The sequence below is a fragment of the Lemur catta genome, chromosome X, assembly GCF_020740605.2.
Source record: "Lemur catta isolate mLemCat1 chromosome X, mLemCat1.pri, whole genome shotgun sequence".
NCBI lineage: Eukaryota > Metazoa > Chordata > Mammalia > Primates > Lemuridae > Lemur > Lemur catta.
Window position 1 is genome coordinate 57,613,005 of NC_059155.1, and position 20,006 is coordinate 57,633,010.

General features: G+C 47.1%; 1 protein-coding gene and 1 pseudogene across 2 annotated transcripts in view; both read right to left on the reverse strand.

Moving 5' to 3' along the window:
- Positions 1 to 6,624: 6,624 nt before the first annotated feature.
- Positions 6,625 to 10,125, reverse strand: LOC123628256 (annotated as a pseudogene).
- Positions 10,126 to 14,425: 4,300 nt separating this feature from the next.
- The window catches only part of BPIFA3 (BPI fold containing family A member 3), a 44,810-nt gene continuing 39,229 nt past the window's right edge, over positions 14,426 to 20,006 (reverse strand). Inside the window, exons 3-8 of one of the 2 annotated variants that reach the window (XM_045538056.1) lie at positions 18,710 to 18,860; positions 18,226 to 18,333; positions 17,069 to 17,215; positions 15,943 to 16,027; positions 15,394 to 15,513; positions 14,426 to 14,907 (exon numbers count right to left, since the gene is read on the reverse strand). In XM_045538056.1, the coding sequence (XP_045394012.1) occupies positions 14,842 to 14,907; positions 15,394 to 15,513; positions 15,943 to 16,027; positions 17,069 to 17,215; positions 18,226 to 18,333; positions 18,710 to 18,860 (677 nt within the window). In that variant the 3' untranslated portion in view covers positions 14,426 to 14,841. The remainder of the gene's footprint in view (positions 14,908 to 15,393; positions 15,514 to 15,942; positions 16,028 to 17,068; positions 17,216 to 18,225; positions 18,334 to 18,709; positions 18,861 to 20,006) is intronic. The other variant, XM_045538057.1, reaches the window with a different exon arrangement.

Sequence of the window (20,006 nt, forward strand, 5' to 3'; positions counted from 1 at the left end):
CCCCAACCAACAGGAGCAGAATACAAATTTTTTGTAAGTGCACATGAAACATTCACCAAAATAGACCATACTCTAAGCCATGAAACATACCTTGACAACTTGAAAAGAATTGAAAATCACAGAAATATGTTCTCTGTTATGTTATGGAATTAAACCATAAATTAATAACAGAAGTATATCTGAAAAATCCCCAAATATTTGGAAATTAAACAACACAATTCTAATTAACCCATGAGCCAAAGAGGAAATCACAAGGGAAACTACAAACTATTATGAACTGAATAAAAATGAAAACACAACAAATCAAAATTTATGGGGCGAACCTAAAGTAGTGATGAGAGAAAAATTTATAGTATTAAAATGCTTACGTGAGAAAAGAAGAAAGATCTCAAATCAATTATCTGAATTTCCAACTTGGGAAAGTAGAAAAATCACACCGGAAGGGAGGAAAAATAAAGATAAGAGCACAAATCAATGAAATTGAAAACAGGAAAACAATAGAGAAAATCAGTGGAACCAAATGCCAGTTCTTGGAAAACAACAATAAAATTCAAAGTCTCTAGCACAAAAAGTTCATTAGCTCCTAATAAGAATAAGATTCTCAATAAGCAAGTCTCTGCAAAAATTTTCTAGTGTTTCTGAAGTCTCAACTGGAAGGGATTTTACTCAAAATAGCCTAATAAGAAAGCCCTTTTCATGAGAAAAATATTGCACAAGCAAAAGGAAATCTTTCCTCTGCATTACAATTATTTGCATCTATTGTTATATCTTTAAAAAGTGAGGCATTTAGGCCCGGCGCGGTGGCTTACCCCTGTAATCGTAGCACTTTGGGAGGCCGAAGCAGGCGGATTGCTTGAGTTCAGAAGCACTGGGCTTGGTGGCTCGCGCCCCTAGTCCCAGCTACTTGGGCGGCTAAGGCGGGAGGATCCCTTGAGCCCAGGAGTTGGAAGTTGCAGTGAGCTATGATGATGCCACTGCACTCTAGCCAGGGCGACAGAGGGAGACCCTGTCTCAAGAAAAAAAGTGGCCAGGCGCAGTGGCTCATGCCTTTTATCCTAGCCCTCTGGGAGGGCGAGGGGGGAGGATTGCTTGAGCTCAGGAGTTCGAGCCCAGCCTGAGCACGAGCGAGACCCCGCCTCTACTAAGAATAGAAAGAAATTAGCCAAACAACTAAAAATAGAAAAAATTAGCCGGGCATGGTGGCACATGCCTGTACTCCCAGCTACTTGGGAGGCTGAGGCAGGAGGATTGCTTGAGCCCAGGAGTTTGAGGTTGCTGTGAGCTGGGCTGACGCCACGGCACTCTATCCTGGGCAACAGTGAGACTCTGTCTCAAAAAAAAATTAAAAATTTTAAAAAAAGAAAAGAAAAAAGTGAGATATTTATTAGATCTTTGATAATATCTATATTACAAAGAGCTATCACATTTTTTATTATTGCAGTAGATTTCATCCTGGCACTTGAAAATTAGCTTGCAGTTTTGGAATCAGAAAATACTTCTGGTAGCAGTAAGTTCAAACAGTCATTTGAGACAATGATTAATGATAATATGAGGTGGAAAGCCATAACAACTTTTGCTGTGTTTAATTCATCTTCATCTGAATACCTTAGCCAAAAATTTATTATTTTATCAGTTTCTTTGGTGCGAGTTGAGGAAATCATGTCTCATGTTTAGCTATATACTACGTTGGTTTATATCTGACTTTCTACCATTTTTGATATTGAATGAACCATTGGGTAGTGCTCAAAGAGCTTCAGAAGGACTTTTTCCTCACTTAATAAACGTCTACTGTTCAGAAAGTTTATCACAAAATTTATACCTACGTGTTAGCATTTGGGGAGCTAAATATACACAAATAAAAAACAGATACTTAGCAACCACTACAAGACTTGAAAAGATTGAATTTTATGATCTCACAGTGCATCTGTTTCATGTCGGAATGCATAATCAAATAGTGAGAGCTCACGAACTTGCAATAAATTATACTGGACATCCAATGTAAATAAGGGGAACTTCACATTTACCTGTGAGAGAGAGCTGTACCTGTAAGACACGATCTTCCAGAACAAAGCCAGAGCTTTAGTAAGGTGTTGGGAAACCTGGCCTTCAGGGATTGGCGGACGTTAAGAAGCGGGAGTATCGAGCGAGCGCTGGCGAGACTTGCAGCGTGCTCAAGTGCTCTGGGCAACTTTCAAATGGTAGGGTCTGGAAGGAGTGCTCGTTCATTGGCTGCTTTCAGGAAGGGCGGGGCTCTCACTGATTGGCTGGCCTTTTTTTTTTATTATTGTTTTTGGAGACAGTATGGCTCTGTTGCCCGCTCTCTGGCTCTCTGTTGCCGAGTCTAGAGTGCAGTGGCGCGATCATAGTTCACAGCAACCTCAAACTCCTGGGCTCAAGCAATCCTCCTGCCTCAGCCTCCCCAGTAGCTGGGACTGCAGCCCCGCCACTCACAGCTAATTCTTTTTTTTTTTTTAGAGACCGGGGTCATGTTATGTTGCTGTTGTTTTGGTTTTTTGTTAGAGTGCCCTGGTGTCAGCCTAGCTCATAGCAACCTCAAACTCTTGGGCCCAAGCTATCTTCCTGCCTCAGCCTCCCGAGTAGCTGGGACTACAGGCACGCACCACCACACCTGGCTAATTTTTTCTATTTTTAGTAGAGACGAGGTCTTGCTCTTGCTGCTGCTGGTCTCTGACTCCTGAGCTCAAGCGATTCTCCCACCTCGGCCTCCCACAGTGCTAGGATTACAGGCATGAGCCATGGGCGGGCCTGGCTTACTTTTCAGAGGGAAGATTTGATCACTGATTGGCTGAGTTTTAGGGGGTGGGCACTGTTGATTGGCTGAGTTTCAGGACTGGGCATGTAACATCCAGTGATAAGTGAGTATATTCCATGATTTGCTATCCTTTCTCTTAGTGTGCATGGAGGGCTAGAATTTCTGGGTCACAGAAGATGACTATCTTTAAACTTTCCTAAATAATTCCTAATGGTTTTCCAAAGTGGTTGCATCATTTTACATTCCCGTCAGCAGTGTATAAAGAATTACATTTTAAAAAAAATACCAATCTGATGTTATGTGATTGTATTAATCGGGGTTCTCCAGAGAAACAGAAGCAGCAAGATAGATAGATAGAGATTTAAATAGGTAAAAGGAGATTTATTAGGGAAAGTGGCTCAACCGATTGTGGAGGATGAAAAGTCCCACGATCTGCCTTCTGCAAGCTGGAGAACCAGGCAGGAAAGCTGGTGGTGTAATTCAGTCCCAGTCTGAAGTCCTAAGAACCAGGGAAGCCAATGGTGTAACTCTCAGAGGCCAAAGGCCTGAGAACTGGGTGGGGGTTGGTGTAGGTCCCTGAGTCCCAAGGCCCAAGAATCAGGAGCAGGAGAAGATGGATGTCTCAGCTCCAGAAGAGAGGAAAAAATTTGCCCTTCCTTAACCTTTTTTTTTTTTTTTTTGAGACAGAGTCTCACTGTGTTGCCCAGGCTAGAGTGAGTGCCGTGGCGTCAGCCTAGCTCACAGCAACCTCAAACTCCTGGGCTTAAGCAATCCTACTGCCTCAGCCTCCCGGGTAGCTGGGACTACAGGCATGCACCACCATGCCCGGCTAATTTTTTCTATATATATATTTTAGTTGGCCAGCTAATTTGTTTCTATTTTTAGTAGAGACAGGGGTCTCGCTCTTGCTGAGGCTGGTCTTGAACTCCTGACCTCGAGCAATCCACCCACCTTGGCCTCCCAGAGTGCTAGGATTACAGGTGTGAGCCACCGTGCCCGGCCTCCTTAGCCTTTTTGTTCTATTTGAAGGGGCCCCTAGTGGACAGGATGATACCTGCCCACATTGGTGAGGGAGGATCTTCTTTACTCAGTCTACTGATTCAAATGCTAATAATCTCTTCCAGAAACCCCCCTCACAGACCCTCCTTGAAACAATGCTTTACCTGCTGTCTAGGTATCCTTTAGCCCAGTCAAGTTGCTACATAAAATTAACCATTATTGTGATGGTCCTTATTGTGATTTTAATTCGCTTTTCCCCATGAATACTGAGGTCGAACATCTTTCACGTTTATTGGACATTTGGGCATCCTCTTCTCTAATGTGTGTATTTAAATCTTTTGCCCATTTGTCTATTGACTTTTGGACGCTTGGAGCTGTCATTAATTTGCTAACTCTCAGAAGTGTGGTCACTTATTGGCTATCACTTATTGGCTGATTTTCAGAGCACGGACCCAGAGCTATCTCTTATTAACAGTGGTTACTTGTTCACAAATTGGGACTTGGGCCACAAACAGTCTTTTCCTTTCTTCAATATGAAAAATAAGTAATTTTATTCCTCGGTCACCCCTTTTGGTCTTCCCTTAGCCAAATCTGTGGGAGAAACCATAAGGAATTGTCCAGATCTTTATTTGGGGAGGTAGGATTTTCAGTAGTGTTGCCATTTAAGTGATTTAAGAGCCAATTACTGTGGCTGGAAAATAGCTCCAACTGCCGAATTTTTGTGATTTATTGAAAAAAGATAAACACAGAATTTTGGAGGCATCCTGACAAAGTCAATACAGGACACCTGCAATCCTAGCTTGGACCCAGCCACCATACACAGAAAAGTGTGTCTCATAGAATTGATGCACTACAGTATAAAGTGAACACCAACAAAACTGCCTGCCAGGTCAAGAAATAGAACAGGGGGATGTCTGCAAAGGGCCAAATAGTAAATATTTTAGGCTTTGCAAGCCACCATATTGTCTCTATCACAACTAGTCAACTCTGTCATTGTGCAGAAAGTAGCCATAGACAATAGGTAGATGAATGAGGGTGACTGTGTTCCAATAAAACTTTATTTATGGACACTGAAATTTGAATTTCATATCATTTTCACATGTCACAGAACATTCTATTTTTATTCTTTTTTAATCATTTAAAAAAGTAAAATCCAATCTTAGTATCACATCCATACATAAATAGGCAGCAGGCTAGATTTGGCCCCCTGGATGTAGTTTGCTGGTCCCTGAAAGACTGCGGCATCAACAGGACAGCAGAACCCTGAGTGGGCCCCTTCTCGGAGCACATCGTCCTCTCTGCCCCCAGAGAAAACCACCTTCCTGACTTATTTGGTCATGATTTCCTTTTTCTTTGCCACCTACATCTGTGAACCTGAACAACAGGGTTTAGTTTTACCTGTTTTCAACAGTATATAAGTGAACTCATATGTGATGTATTTTTTGTGTCTTGCTCTTTTTACTCAACATTACTTCAGTGAGATGCATCTATGTTTTTGTGTGTAGCTGTGATCTATGCATTCTCATGGCTATGGAGTATTCCACTGGGTATATATTATACAATTTGTTTATCTCTAGAGTGGAATTTCTGGGTCACCGGGGATGCATATCTTTAAACTTTCTTAAATAATTCCAAATGGTTTTCCAAAGTGGTCGCATGCTTTCACACTCCCATCAACGGTGTATAAACAATCACTTTTTAAAAACTTACCAGTCTGATATGATGCAATGTTCCTCTTATGATTTTATTTTTCCTTTCTCTGATGAGTAATGAGGTTGAACATCTTTTGCATATTTATTGGACATTTGGAGAGCCTCTTCTGTAATGTGACTGTTCAAATCTTTTGCCCACTTGTCTATTGGCAACAAGAGATTTTTTTAAAAAATATTTAATTAGTGGCCAACCTTTAAAAAGTAAAAGATTCCCTACTAAATTGCAGTATCTGGCTTTTGTTGAGACATTGGTAGATCTGACCATCTGTGCAGCAACAGTAGACTGAAGTGGGTATGACTCCCCTCTTGGGTAGGTCATGGGGTCCCTAATGCTATCTATGCCCACTGCCAGGTCGGTTTCATTCATAAGAAGGCCAGGCCCTCCAGGCATTTGAGTTTGAGACATGCTAGGGCCACCACCTCTGACTCCATCTCCACCTCTTTCTTCACCTTTACCTGCCAACTGGGCTCTGTGAAAACCTACAAGTCAGGGAGAAATCTGGGCAAGTGTTTCCCACATGCCAGCTAGGGGGTTGGCACCAGCTCCCACATTCTTCATGCCCTACAGGAGCGATGGCTCTCAGGCAAGTCCTGGATCCCTTCTCCATGTGGCCTGCCCCTACCCCAGACCCTTGTACCTCTCTTGGTGCCCCATGGCCCTGCCTGCCCCCTGACCTCACCCAGCTGTACAGCCCAGGTATGATTGGTGAATATTTTCTCAACTTAAGTAAAAGTCCTAACAGCAATATTGGCAGCTTAGAGCCTCATTTAAAAATTGAGCTATATTCCCATTAACAGGAAATGCCTCTTCGCAGGCTATGGTTCTCAAGGTCACAGAGTCCAGTGAAATGACAGTGGAGGGTGTAGAGTTTCAGAGCTTGATGCATGACAACGGGGAACAGATTTAGAGGAAAAAACACACCCTGCTCAGGGGGTGGTTGCTGGATTTGGAGCCAGCTTGCTGTAGAATCACGTGTAGTTAAGAACTACTAAGTGAAACAAGAATGGAAAAACAAGCACCACATGTACTCACCATCAAATCGGTACTAATTGATCAACACTTATGTGCACATATGGAAGTAACATTCATCGGGCATTGGGCAGGGGGGAGGGGGGAGGAGGGGATGGGTATCTTCATGCCTAATGGGTGTGGTGCGCACTGTCTGGGAGATGGATATGCTTGTAGCACTGATTTGGGTGGAGCAAAGGCAATATACATAACCTAAACATTTGTACCCCAGTAATATGCTGAAATAAAAAAATAAAAAAAAATTCAAAAGCTACAGCTAATATAATGGCAAAAGAGTGAACATTTTCCATTTAAGATCAGGAACAAAGTGAAGATGCCTGCTCTCACCACTTCTATTCAACATTATACTGGAGGTCCTTTGTAATAAGTCATTGGAAATAAATAAAAGGAAAAGATTGCAAATGAAGAAAAAAAAGAGCATGTACTTTAGGGTCGCACAGACCAGGGTTCAACTCTTGGCTCTGCCTCTTGAAGACTCAGTTCCCAGGTCCATAAAAGAAGCGTAGTGCAGATCTCAGAGCCGTAGTAAGGATTAAAGGGAACCAAGCTTGAGCCAGTGTTCACAAACCATAGTATTATAATACCATGGCCCTCATCCTCGTCCTCATCTCTCTGAGCCCCAGCTTCCTCATCATAGACCAGGGAAGCTGGGGAGTAAATGACACAAAGTACGAGAGTCCCGAGATGGTGCTTAGGACATGGGGGGTACACAAGGAATAAAGGAGCCACCTCTGTTGAGCTCTTTCACAAATGAGAACGGCAACTCCAGCAGGCAGGAATTACAACAGGGAGGCTGAGAAGGCAGCAGAGGTGCAATGGTCCAGGAGGGAGCTTGTGCATGGCTGCCCAGATGATGGGCTTTTCTGTCATTCATTCAACAAATAAAGCCACTGAAATCATTGTGAACTAAGTGCCAGGTGCTGTGGGATTTGGGGACCCCATGGAGAGAGGCCAGGCACCGTCCTTGTCCTCTTGGAGCTCACATACCTGCGGGGAGACTGACATTCTTCAGCAATTTCTGTGACTGAGCATGTGATTATGAAGTGTGGCCCGGCATCACTGTGTAACTCATAGAGGTCAAGTGAGTTCTCCAACTGACCCAAGGTCACTTAGCATGGCAGCAAATGAGCTGAAGTTGGAGGCTCATATCTGTTAGACTCCAATACCCCCGGTTTGGCTGCCATGGTCATCAGGGTGTCCCTTGGTGAGCCATCCTCCCATCCCCCCTCAAGACCCACGCATGTATTCACGTGGATGTTCATGCCAAGAGGGATGGTGACATAGAGACGATGGCCTTCAGGGCTCTGCACAAGGCTTCATTCCAGCAGCTGAGGAACAGTGACCTTTATACTGTACAGGGAGCAACACTGAGGGAGAAACATTAACTCCTCTAGCCCCAAACCCAGAAACCATCTTTAACCCAACCTTACCCATCCCAGAGCTAGAGCCCCTCACCTGAGATGACAAAGACAGGAGGGGAGTCTTGCAGCCAAAGCCACGTGGGTTCTGAGTCACACTCCAGTCTCTCCCAACCTCTGCCCTGGACCAGATCTGACACACACATGGCCCTTTCCTCATTTCCATTCTGCGAGGTATTCCAGGACAGAGCCCACATCTGGATTATATTTGCATCCTATATGTCAGCTCGCAGCCTTACAGAGAAAGTGGCTACTCTATATTGGTTGACTTTGTGGATTGATGGGAGGTGGGTAAATGGATATGTGAGTGGATGGATGGAAGAGTGAGTGGTTAGATGGAAGAAAGGGTGGATGAATGGATGATGTTCGGGCAACTGGAGAAAGTCCTGCACAAATATTTTTGGGTAAGAATCACACTTCCTGCCATGAGATTCAACGGCAGGTCAATCACCAATGTTTATCATGGGAATGAAGGAGCATGAAGTCAGGGAGAACACAGAAAGGGTGGAAGCGTCTTCTCTGAGCCAGCCACGGTGCCAAGGGATTTACACCTTTTCTAGTCCTCCCAGTAGTCTTTCTCTGTGGGGACTATAATCTCCATTTTACACATGGAAAAACCATCACAGAGAGACAGTGTCTTGGCCCAGGTCATCCAGCAAGTGCATGGTACATTTGGAAACCAAACTCAGGAATTGTGTCTGTCTGTCTCCAAGTCAGGGAGCAACCACCTGAGTGGGGAGGAATCTTGGAAATGGCTTTGCTCCAGCCCTCTCAGGGACCCAGGCTCTGTCAGCTCATGGGCGTCAAGCTTTCCATTATTGCTTCTTGCTTGGAGAGCTCTCAGGTGTCTCATGGGAAACCCCATGCTAGATCTTCCCATGGACATCACATTGTTATTAATGACATCAATGGTATAATTGAGGAGGGCAGCTTATTCTGTCTTGCTCACATCAAAGGCCATCTGTGTTCTGAGGAATCCCATAGATAGGGAGAAAAAAATGGCAGTGCTGTAGTTGGAAAAGCCTTGGCTTTGGACTTAGGTGAGTTCAAGTTGGATTTCTCACTCTGCATCACTCTGGCTACATGAACACAGGTGCTTCTCTGTGCTTTGGTTTTCCCGTTTGTAAACTGGGGATTATTAAATTGACCTCTCTGGGAGACTGAGGCGGCCAGATCGTTTGAGCTCAGGAGTTCAAGACCAGCCTGAGCAAGACCGAGACCCCTGTCTCTACTAAAAAAATAGAAAGAAATTAGCCGGACAACTAAAAATGTATATAGGAAAAACTCACTGGGCATGGTGGTGCATGCCTGTAGTCTCAGCTACTCAGGAGGCTGAGGCAAGAGAATAGCGTGAGCCCAGGAGTTTGAGGTTGCTGTGAGCTAGGCTGATGCCATGGCACTCTAGCCCAGGCAACCGAGTGAGACTCTGTCTCAAAATAAATAAATAAATAAATTGACCTCAGAGGTCTGTGGTGAGGATTACAGATGATGCTGGGGCCCCAGGACGTACTCAGAACTGGGGCACTTACTGGTACGAGAGAGCTGGTGTCCCCTGCCAGGCTGGAGATGGGTCTCAGGACTGAATCCTGACTCCACCTTCAGGCCATCCCTCTCCCTCCTTCAGGGCTGCTGCCTCTGGCTGGCAGATCTTTAACTGGGATTCCCTGGTGGGGACCAAGGCCCTATTTTAGGGTAACTAAATGATGTTGTTCAGGCCAGGGATCACTGAAGTCACTTTTCTAAGTAGACCTCCAAGCAGGCCACCAGAAGTACCTCCTCCAGCCTTCGGGATGTCCAAGAGCAGGCTTTCCAGAATGCCCAACAGACACCCCCCACCCCCCGCAAAGAGCAGGCCATTGCTGAGGGCTGGAAATAGGTGTAAGGGTCTCTGCGGGTTACATATGACAATTCTAGATCCTCAGACCCTCTCCCCAATCATGCCTGTCCCTCCTCGCACTGGACAGTTGGACACAGGACACACACACACACACACACACACACACACACACGAGATTATTACATACTCACTTACCATTTGTCCAGTTTCCAGCGAGATCTGTAGGACTCGAGGGCAGGACTAGAGTCACAGTCAAGGGCACAGCCTGATTCAGGGGCAAGGGCAGGCCTCCAAGCTGGCCCATAGTCTGGGCCAACAGCTCATTAGAAGACAACGAAGCCCCCAATTTGAAACATCTCTCTTGGTATTTGTGGACAGATGGCACAGATATCAGACAGGAATTTATCTATCACCTTCCCCTGAGCCCCCGGGGGATGGGGTTCTCATTTGTATGCTCCCCAGAACACCGGGGTGACAAGTAACAGCTGATGCTGCTAAGGAATGAACCTGCGCCAGGCAATGGGGTCCCTGCTTTACACTGGGCAACTGATTCCATCTTCACCAGGACCCTAAGACATGGCCACTTATGACCTGCACCATGCAAGTGGGGAAACGGAGAGCCAGTGAGTGTAGGTAACTTCCCCCAAGGTCACATGTGCACAGTGCAGAGAGGATCAGAAGCCAGAGCAGGCCTCTGTTAAATGACCATCAGATTTACTCTCCAGCAGGGCTTGCACCCGATGGCTTGGATCTTCAGACAAAGCAAATGAAAAGGCCTAAACGTGCAAGTGGCTGAGAAACTGAACTTCTTGGCCACCACCTCAGTTAAGTCCTTTGACCTGGGTTCAGGCCATGATGGTTTGTGGACGCCCTTGCAAGTCACACAGTATCAGGTCTCAAGGCCTCAGCCACCATCTCAGGCAGATCTGTGTTGGTTGGGGAAATCCTGGGGCCATCCGTAGTGCTCATTGCACACAGAAAATCAGGGGACCAGAGAGGGATAGTGACTTTCCCAAGGTCACACAACAAATCAGTGGCAGATCTGTGATTGGAGGCTGGTCTCCAAACCCTCCCTTCACCCAATACATGAATATACACTCTATCTTTTCTACACCTTTCTCTTCTCCCTCAAGCTGCCCTGGATAAAATTCTGGGGCAACCCCTGAGGTTTGGCTGCCTTTTGAACCAGATGCCTCCTGGATACCACTAATCCTCCCACAGGTCTATTTGGCAGCCAGTAAAGTTGTCCAAAGCCAGAACTAGTACCTACACCTTGGACGAGACAGCCACATAGCGGTCCTTTCTGTTGGTCCCTGTGCAGAGAGATGATGACGCCAGACCACGCTTGCTGGCCACTGTGTGCTCCCACAGCTGTAAATTTCTGGCTCTTGTGCTTCCCACTTTTATACCCTAGAAAAGTCTTTCCAAGTTCCCAGGTCTGACAGATCCTGTGGCATCCTGGTCTCCACCGTCACCCTTCCTTCTCCCCTTCCCCAAATGAAGCAATAAGGCATTTGGCTCCACCACTTGGGCCTTTGAACAGGTGAAAAAACCGTGGCACAGAAAGGCCAAGGTCTTGGAGCAGTGAGAGTAGCTCTTGTCCTACAAAACCTAATACCTTTTGAACAACAGTAGAGAGAGGAGGAAGAAACGCACCTTTATTAAGCACCTGCCACATGCCAGGTGTTCTCCATATTTGAACTTCATGTTCATCAGTAGTGTTTGGTATTGTTGTCCCTCCTATGCCAGATCCCGAGACTGAGGATCGGGAAGGGTGACCACTTCCCAGGAATACACAGTGAGTGAGTGTTGGAGTCAATTCACCCCCAGCCCCTGTGTCTGTCTGACTCCCTGGTAATCAGTGAGCCACGCCGCCATCCTCTCACACCAGATCTTCCCTGGGCCTGCTCCACTGCCCATGAGAGTCCAGGGGGCTGGGGGAGTGGCTTTGAACTCAATTATCCATTCAAGGCATTCACTGGACTCTTCCCACATCTTGTATGTAACAGTCATTTCCAAAGTGGTCCCATTTTTTTGTTATCTCTGTATAACTCTTGTGGGTTGGGTCAGGTTGCTACTATCCTTGTGGAAAAACTGAGGCAGATAAGGCATGAAATTGAGTCAAGTTTGTGCAGGCAGTTAATGCAAAGCTTACATCCTGTTCTTTGAAGCCAGGATGCTGCATCTGTGTTATGGTAGAAAGCAGGTGGATTTGGGCTCAGAGTGCCCTGGTTCAAATCCTGTGGCCCTGGGCAAGTCACTCCATGTCCCCTGAACTTCAGTTTCTGCATCTGTAAAATGAGGAGGATAATATCTACCTCACAGGTCCATGGGGAGATGATGTTTGGGAATCTCAGTTCATAAACTCAGGTGTCCACACATCTGTCTTTCTGATTTATTATAACTTAATTACCATTTTCTAATGCCATTTTGCTCAGTAACAGGGACTTTCCCCATTGCCCCTTGGGGTTTCAATTCTGTTCCAGGGGCTTCATTTGTGCCAAGGAGGCTGCCCTGTCCCTGTTTTGGGGTTTTGGGGGTTTTGTCTTGTTTGTTTTGTTGTTTTTTTTTGACACAGAGTGTCACTTTGTTGCCCTGCCTAGAGTGAGTGCTGTGGCGTCAGCCTAGCTCACAGCAACCTCAAACTCCCGGGCTTAAGCGATCCTTCTGCCTCAGCCTCCCAAGTAGCTGGGACTACAGGCATGCGCCACCATGCCCGGCTAATTTTTTCTATATATATTTCAGTTGGCCAGCTAATTTGTTTCTATTTTTAGTAGAGACGGGGGTTTCGCTCTTGCTCAGGCTGGTCTCGAACTCCTGACCTCGAGCGATCCGCCCGCCTCAGCCTCCCAGAGTGTTAGGATTACAGGCGTGAGCCACCACGCCCGACCTGTCTTGTTTGTTTTGAAGCAGAGTCTTGCTTTGTCGCCCAGGCTAGTGTGCAGTGGCATTGTCATAGCTCACTGCAACCTCAGGTTCCTGGGCTCAAGTGATCCTCCTGCCTCAATCTCCTAAGTAGCTGGGACTACAGGTGCATGCCACCATGCCTTGTTAGTTTTTTTTATTTTTGGTAGAAAGAAGGTCTTCCTCTTGTTCAGGCTGGTCTCAAACTCCTGGCCTCAAGCAATCCTTCTGCCTCGGTCTCCCAGAGTGCCAGGATTACAGGTGTGAGCCACCGTGCCCAGCCTGTGTTTTGTTTGTTTGTTTTAAGACAGGCTCTTGCTCTGTCACCCAGGCTGGAATGCAGTGGCACAATCAGAGGTCACTGCAGACTCAAACTCCTGGGCTCATGTTATCCTCCTGCCTCAGCCTCCCAAGTAGCTGGCACTACAGGCACATGCCACCTCCCACAGTTAATTTTCTGTCCCTGTTTTTGACTGGCAATACAGAGACGTCCACATGCCATCTGGCTCCCAGATTGTCAAAACACTGTACTTCCCTCCTGTCTGAAAGGCCACTTGGCTTTAGCATTTACTTTTAATTCTCTCGTTAGATACACAGAATTGTTCTGCTGTTCATGAATTCCCGGGGCCTCAGACAAGACTGTGCAGGGGGGCTGCCCAAGCCCGTCTGCCTGGACCCACCTAGACCCTCCCATTAACCCTCTCTCCCTGGGGTCTTGTCATCTATCTCAGCTTTGGGAGAGAACATGGGCACAGACAACCTCTGTTCTTTTTATTTATTTATTATTTATTTATTTATTTATTTTTGAGACAGGGTTTCACTCTGTCGCTCGGGCTAGAGTGCAGTGTCATCATCATAGCTCACTGCAACCTCAAACTCCTGGGCTCAAGCCATCCTCCTGCCTCAGCCCCCCAAGTAGCTGAGACTACAGGTGCCCACCACCATGCCTGGCTAATTTTTCTATTTTTAGTAGAGATGCGGTCTCGCTCTTGGCTCAGGCTGGCCTTAAACTCCCGAGCTCAAGTGATCCTCCCACCTCGGCCTCCCAGAGTGCTAGGATTACAGGCGTGAGCCACTGCGCCCGGCCCTTGCCCTCTCTTCTTGAAACCCACACACCTGCTTGGGGCAACTTTTGCTGCCCCTCACATGCCTAGTTTTGTCTTGGGGATGGCCAGGGCCTGAGACACTCTCAGAACCCACCAGAACTATGCTCTCTTCAATTTTTCTTGGACTCTCACATTCCACCAACCCAACATGGGGAATTTTCTAACCTTGAGGACAGGAAGCCTCATTACATATGTGCTATTCTCAAAGTTTCCTGTGCCCTGAGTTTTAAAATTCAAAAATCCCGACTTTAAAAACAGAAAAAAAAAATACAGTAAATTGATTTTTTCTTTTGGTTCTATGAATTTAACACGTACAGTTTTTCATAGCCGCCATAAGAATCAGGATACAGAATAGCCCCACCCTCCCGTGAAGCACCCTCATGCGGGCCCTTTTATAGTCATACCCTCCCCCACCCACTGGCAACCACCCATTTGTTCCCTGTCACTACAGTTTTGTCAAAAACTCAAGATTTTGAAACTCAAAAGCCTTTTTCTGCTTCCACTGCAAATGCCTTTCCTTGAGGCTGTGGGGGCTGAATGATCTGTGCCCTGACAGGGGAGGAGCCCGGGGCATCAGGAAACAAGTGGAAGGACACACTGCTATCATTTGAAGACTGTGTTCCCACACTGGGGATGTCACTGCTGTCTCCAAATGTTTCTCAGAAACTGTAGGTGGTGCCCTTCACTTCCTACAGTGGAGGCAAGGGGCTTCCTCAACAGGCCCCTCCCTGCCTTGAGAGCAAAGCCATGGCTGGGCTTTCGCCTGCAAAACACAGGCCAAGAGTGTTTTGTCTGGTATTTCTGGGCTGATGAACAAACCTAGCGATGTTTGTTCTCAGGACGGACACTTCATCGGGTCTGACTTCTGGACCTAAAACTCAGGGCCCAGGCAGGGGGCACTTCTACACCTTTCAGAGCTAGACTTTATTGTGGGTGAGTACAGCATGTCCACAGGGCCTGGGAAAAAGGTTTTCAGGGCAGCAGAAGCCCCAATCTGAAGGAGGCTCAAGGTCCCAAGATACAGAATCTCCCTTTGATCAACAGTAGGCAGCTAGAGGACCCTCAAGCCTGGCAAGTGAAGGGTTGGCTAGATTCGTGGTTGGCTGAGTTCATGGGCAGCAACCTATTCTGTAAGGAGAAGAGACAGCATCAGTCACCAATGTGTCCCCCCTTCCAACCCCAGGTCCACACTGAAGGGTAACTCTTATCCATCCATGCCCACCAAGGGCTAGTGCTGGGAGCCTTCACATGAAAGATCTTTGTATTTAATTATTCACTTCTTGACGTCTTCCATTCACCAGACTGTGAGCTCCAAGAGGGCAGGGACTGTAACACTTTATCTGCTAATGGAGTGGGGATGGTCTCGGGTCAGGGGTAGGGTCATGCTCCCTACTGGATTGGTGGAGATCTTAGAAAAAGCTAGAATCTCTGGTAACCTGAAGATTTGGGTGACTTGGCAGGCACAGCCTGCTTGGTAGGGGCCCCCTCTGCTGTCCCAGATCTCCTGGGAGATAGTAATGGTCATCATTATAAAGTCATCTCTAAAGCATTCTCCACAGCACGTGCAGACACCCCCCCAGCAGGCCTCCCGGGGAGCTCCAGGGGTGGAGGTACCTTTTTAGCCACTTTCCAATGCTGAAGAGTCCTCCATGGATGGACCAGACACTCATCCATGAGGCTTTTCAACAGTTTCACATCCAACCGCCCGAGGATTTCATAGATCAGAGGACATACCTGAGCCACCAGCACAGAGAAAAGGGTTAGGCCAGGGGCTGGGAAAGAAAAACTGGAGTGCCTGTGCCTGGAAGCTTCTACTCCACTGGATTTCCCACAGGAATCATGGCCGGAGCTCCCTTGTATTGAGTTTACCAACTCCCTGCTAAATGCCATGCGTAGCACTTCCCTGAATCCTCGTGACAACGCAGTGAGATGGGAACTGTCATGGTTCCCAGGCTACAGATGTTGACATTGAGGCTCAGAGAGGCTAAGTCTCTTGCCCAAGGGATACACTGGCAAAACCGATGGCAAAACTAAAATTTTTAATTGAGATTTTTTTAGGTTCTAAAGCCCAAGGTTTGAAATCCTTTGCTAAATTGCCAATATATGTGCCTCAAACCTCAGACTCAAGGATGCCCAAGGCGCAAACATTTTTCTCAAACTTACCTGACCTTCTACCAGGTGTGGGAAATTTTCTCCCAGGTTCTCTTTTAAGTTGAAGAGCATGTGGTTCATCTTTGGTGGAAAGGCCCTAGGCAGAGAGGTGGACGTACAGAACAAAATGGATAAATCCAGGCACTCTTAATGCCAGAGGGCATATGCTCAGTGCACCTTACACAGTCTTTGAATACTCACCCAGCCCTATACAAGAGATATATATGATGAATAAATGAACAGACATCCATTGAGGTCTTAATTGCTTTGAGCATTCTGGAAATACAGAGATAAATCAGGCAGAAATTTTGCCCTCAAGGGACTCACTGTCAAGGTTGACAGACTTGGTCAGCCAGTCTATGGCGCTTTATGAAAGCTCAAGTTTTTGTCTTGTTCACCACTGTATCCCTAGCAGCAGATATGGTGCCTGGCACACAGTTGATTCTTGGGAAACATATGAATGAGTGATGAGGAGTTGGAACTTCAGAGAAGGCAGGAGGAAGATTTCAGGCAAGGGGATAAGCATGTGCAAAGGCGCAGTGATGTGCAAATGTATGGCGTGCCATGGAGGGGTGGGTCCTTCTGAGAGGCTGGAGGGCAGAAGGCTGCAGAGCTGGGCAGGAGGGAGGACAAGCAGGGCCTGGAGTGACATTCGAGAGTTTGCTCTTCATCCAGAGGGTGTTGGGAACCACTGGAGACTTTGGAACAGGGGCTTGGGCATGGCCAGATTTCTGTGTTAGAAAGTTATTCCTGCTGCAGGGTTGGGGATAGAGGGCAGGAGGTGAGGTCTGAGCCAGGGAAAGCTGAGAGGAGGCATCTGTAATGGTCTAGGTAGTGGATTAGGAACTGAAGCAGTGGCCGTGGGGATGAGAGAAAGGGAGAAACCAAGGGTGACTAGGAGGTCATTGATGGAAACCGGTGAAGACAGGCTGTGGGAAGTGAGAAGGAAGAGTGTGGCTTCTGGGAAGGTGGCAGGGCCATCTGTGGATGGGGACACAGGAGAAGGAGCAGATCCTGGGGGAAGGATGAGATCTGTTTGGGACTCATCTAGGAAGTGGTGGAGAAGTGAGGCTGCAGGTAGGGCCTGTCAGGAAAGGGCCCCAGCCCTGGGGGGGGGACGAGGCAGCCAAGGTCTTACTCAGGGGGGATGGTCACGAGGACACTGCTGGGCTCTGTGTGGCATTTGTCTATCACCAGATCTCTTTGGCCAAACTCGTCTGTCTCCAGCCAGAACACCACGATGAGGTTCATGTGTATACGTATCTGTATGATGTTACTGAAGGCCCTGCAGATGAGAGAGAGGAGCCGGGGGAAGGGCATGAGACAGAGAGAGCAGAAGGAGGTGGAAGCAGCCAACGCAAGGAGCGGCTCTCCGTGTGGGCAAAGACGGGCACTGCCCACCGTCAGGGCTTCCCCTGGTACTCGGAGTCCTTTCCTCAAACCAGGCCCAGTGAAATCCTCAAGTCAGTGGTTAAGGAGAAAACTGCTAATTAGTTAGGGTGACTTTTGAAAATCCCTTAAATAGACCAGATTAGGGGCCTTTGGAAATGCAAACGTTGAGAGTCAATCTGTATTTCAAAAATCTTGGTTTAGCTGGGCACAGTGGCTCACGCCTGTAGTTCTAGCACTCTGGGCGGCCGAGGTGGGAGGATCGCTTCAGTTCAGGAGTTCAAGACCAGCCTGAGCAACAGCGAGACCCCATCTCTACTAAAAATAGAAAAATTAGCCGGACGTGGTGGCAAGCACCTGTAGTCCCAGCTACTCCAGAGGCTGAGGCAGGAGGATGGTTTGAGCCCAGGAGTTGGAGGTTGCAGTGAGCTATGATGATGCCACGGCACTCTAGCCAGGATGATAGAGTGAAACTCTGTCTCAAAAAAAAAAAAAAAAAAAACAACTTTCCCATTGAGCTGCAGCCTCCCTTTCCTTAGGGACGGTGGATTTGAAAAGATAATTTGAATGAGAGGCTAGAGAGCAGAGGCTGATGAGAAGGTTGCAGTGGTTCTCCCTTTCTTTAATCAAGCCTGATGTAGTGAACGCACATAGGTTTAAATGAGCGAATGGCTTGCTTCCACTGACTAGGGATTGTCATCCACGTTTCAGCTGAAGAAAACAAGGCTCAGAGAGGTGAAATGACTTGCCCCAGGTCATGCAGAGAGTGAGTTGGGAAGCAAGGATTTGAATTCAGATTGGGATCAGAAAGATCGGGGCTTCCCAGGCTGCCAAGCTTCCCCCCAGCTCCCAGGTTCCAGGCGAGGAGGACCAGCACCTCTTAGATGCTGCGTCTCTGTAACTCACGGTCTCAAGTCAATGTCGAATTCAAGTGAGATGTTTGCAGAGAACTGCTCGTTATGGAAAGACATCTGGATCCCACCATAGTCCAGGTGACTGTGGGTGATGTTGATGCTGTACAAGGAAAGAGCAGAGGCCCCAAATGGGTGCGGTGAGGCCTCATGCTGAGAAACAAGACTGGCCAGTCTATAAAGAGATCCTGGCAATGGGATATGGAGTGAGATCCTTTTTCAGATGCTCTGAGGGCAAGAGCCAGGTGCAGGAGCCCTGGGCTGGCAGCCATCCCAGAGTGTCCCTAACAGTTGCACACAATTATGATTCGTACAACTGGGCCCTCACTCACCCTTGTACTGGGCCTTCTGCCTTCTCTTCTTTCAATCTTCCTTCCTTCCCTCTTCACAGGCCTCACACCTCTATCCTCCCAGCTCTGCCCTCTGACCCAGAGCTCTATAACGAGCCTCAAGGCCAGGGATGAGGTTTGGGGTCTCACCTGATATATTGCTGCTGCGGGAGGTTCCTGCCACCGAATAGCCAGCCCAGGATCCCCGGGGCCACCTCCTCTGGGGCATTTAGACTGTCCAAAAGGTGGATGCTCTGGATTCGACTTTCTATGTTGTACTTTATGAGGCCCTGGACAATAACTGGAAATGGGTAAAGGATCAGTGACATTGCACAGTCTCAGGGAAAAGGTTGGAGATTGGAGTTAGGAGACCTGGGTTTCAGGCTGATGCACCCTCTTCTTGCTGAGTGATGGGTGCATGTGACCGCTTCCCCTGCAGATCCACATTCTTCGTCTGTGAAATTGTGCTTTGCAAGATTGATGTAAGAAATAAAGAAAAACACCTGCAGAGGGTCTGGCAGGCAATAGCTGCTCAAAGGGGGATATTCTGGTTGGAAGTCCACTTAACACCGTATCTCTGAGTCTGGAGCACAAAGCTACATACAGGATGTAGGTCAGAGTAAATGCTGGTTGAAGGGAAATATAGGCAGGTAAATATGGAGAGAATAAATGTAAATTATCCATCCATCCATCCTCCCTTCCATCCTCCCATTCATCTACCCACCCATCTACTCACCTTCCCATCTGTCTATCCATCCACCCACCCACCCACCCATCCATCCATTCATCCATCCTGTCTTTCCCATCCGATCCCTGATTTGATTCAGGTACTCTCTCCAATTCCTGGTCCAGATGAGGCTGTTGATTATCTGAACCATCATTGTGTGGCTTACCCTCAGTGACTCTTTCAGGTTCAAAGTTGGCAATGTGGTCCTATCAGACTAAACAGATCTTATGTTCCGCATTCGAGGGGAAGGTTTCTTTCTCTTTCCCCTATCAGAAAGGAGCAAGACAACCTGTAGCTCCAATGGCCAAACCTGGAGTTTGTCCTACCTATGACTTTCAGTTATGTGAAATGATAACTTCTTTATTGTGTAAGTCAGGTTGAGCTGGGCTTTCTGTTACCTGCAGCTAAAGAACTCTAACTGATACTACAATTTCACTGACTTGACCTGCCCTGAGATCAGGTCCCATGCTGAGAACTCTGGGTTATTCTAGAGCAGCTGCTACCAGTCATAGCAATAAATGTATTCATCCTTGAAGAAGGACTTTGCACATACTTTCCTTCAGTTAAATCTCAAAAGCGGCTTCATGAACTAACAGTGTAACTGCACACATTGTACAGATGAGGTTACCTTGGCCCACAACTACACACTGATATGTTTGATAACCTAAACAAAATGCATACATTTATGGCAAACCATAAAATGCTGAGTTTTGATGAGAG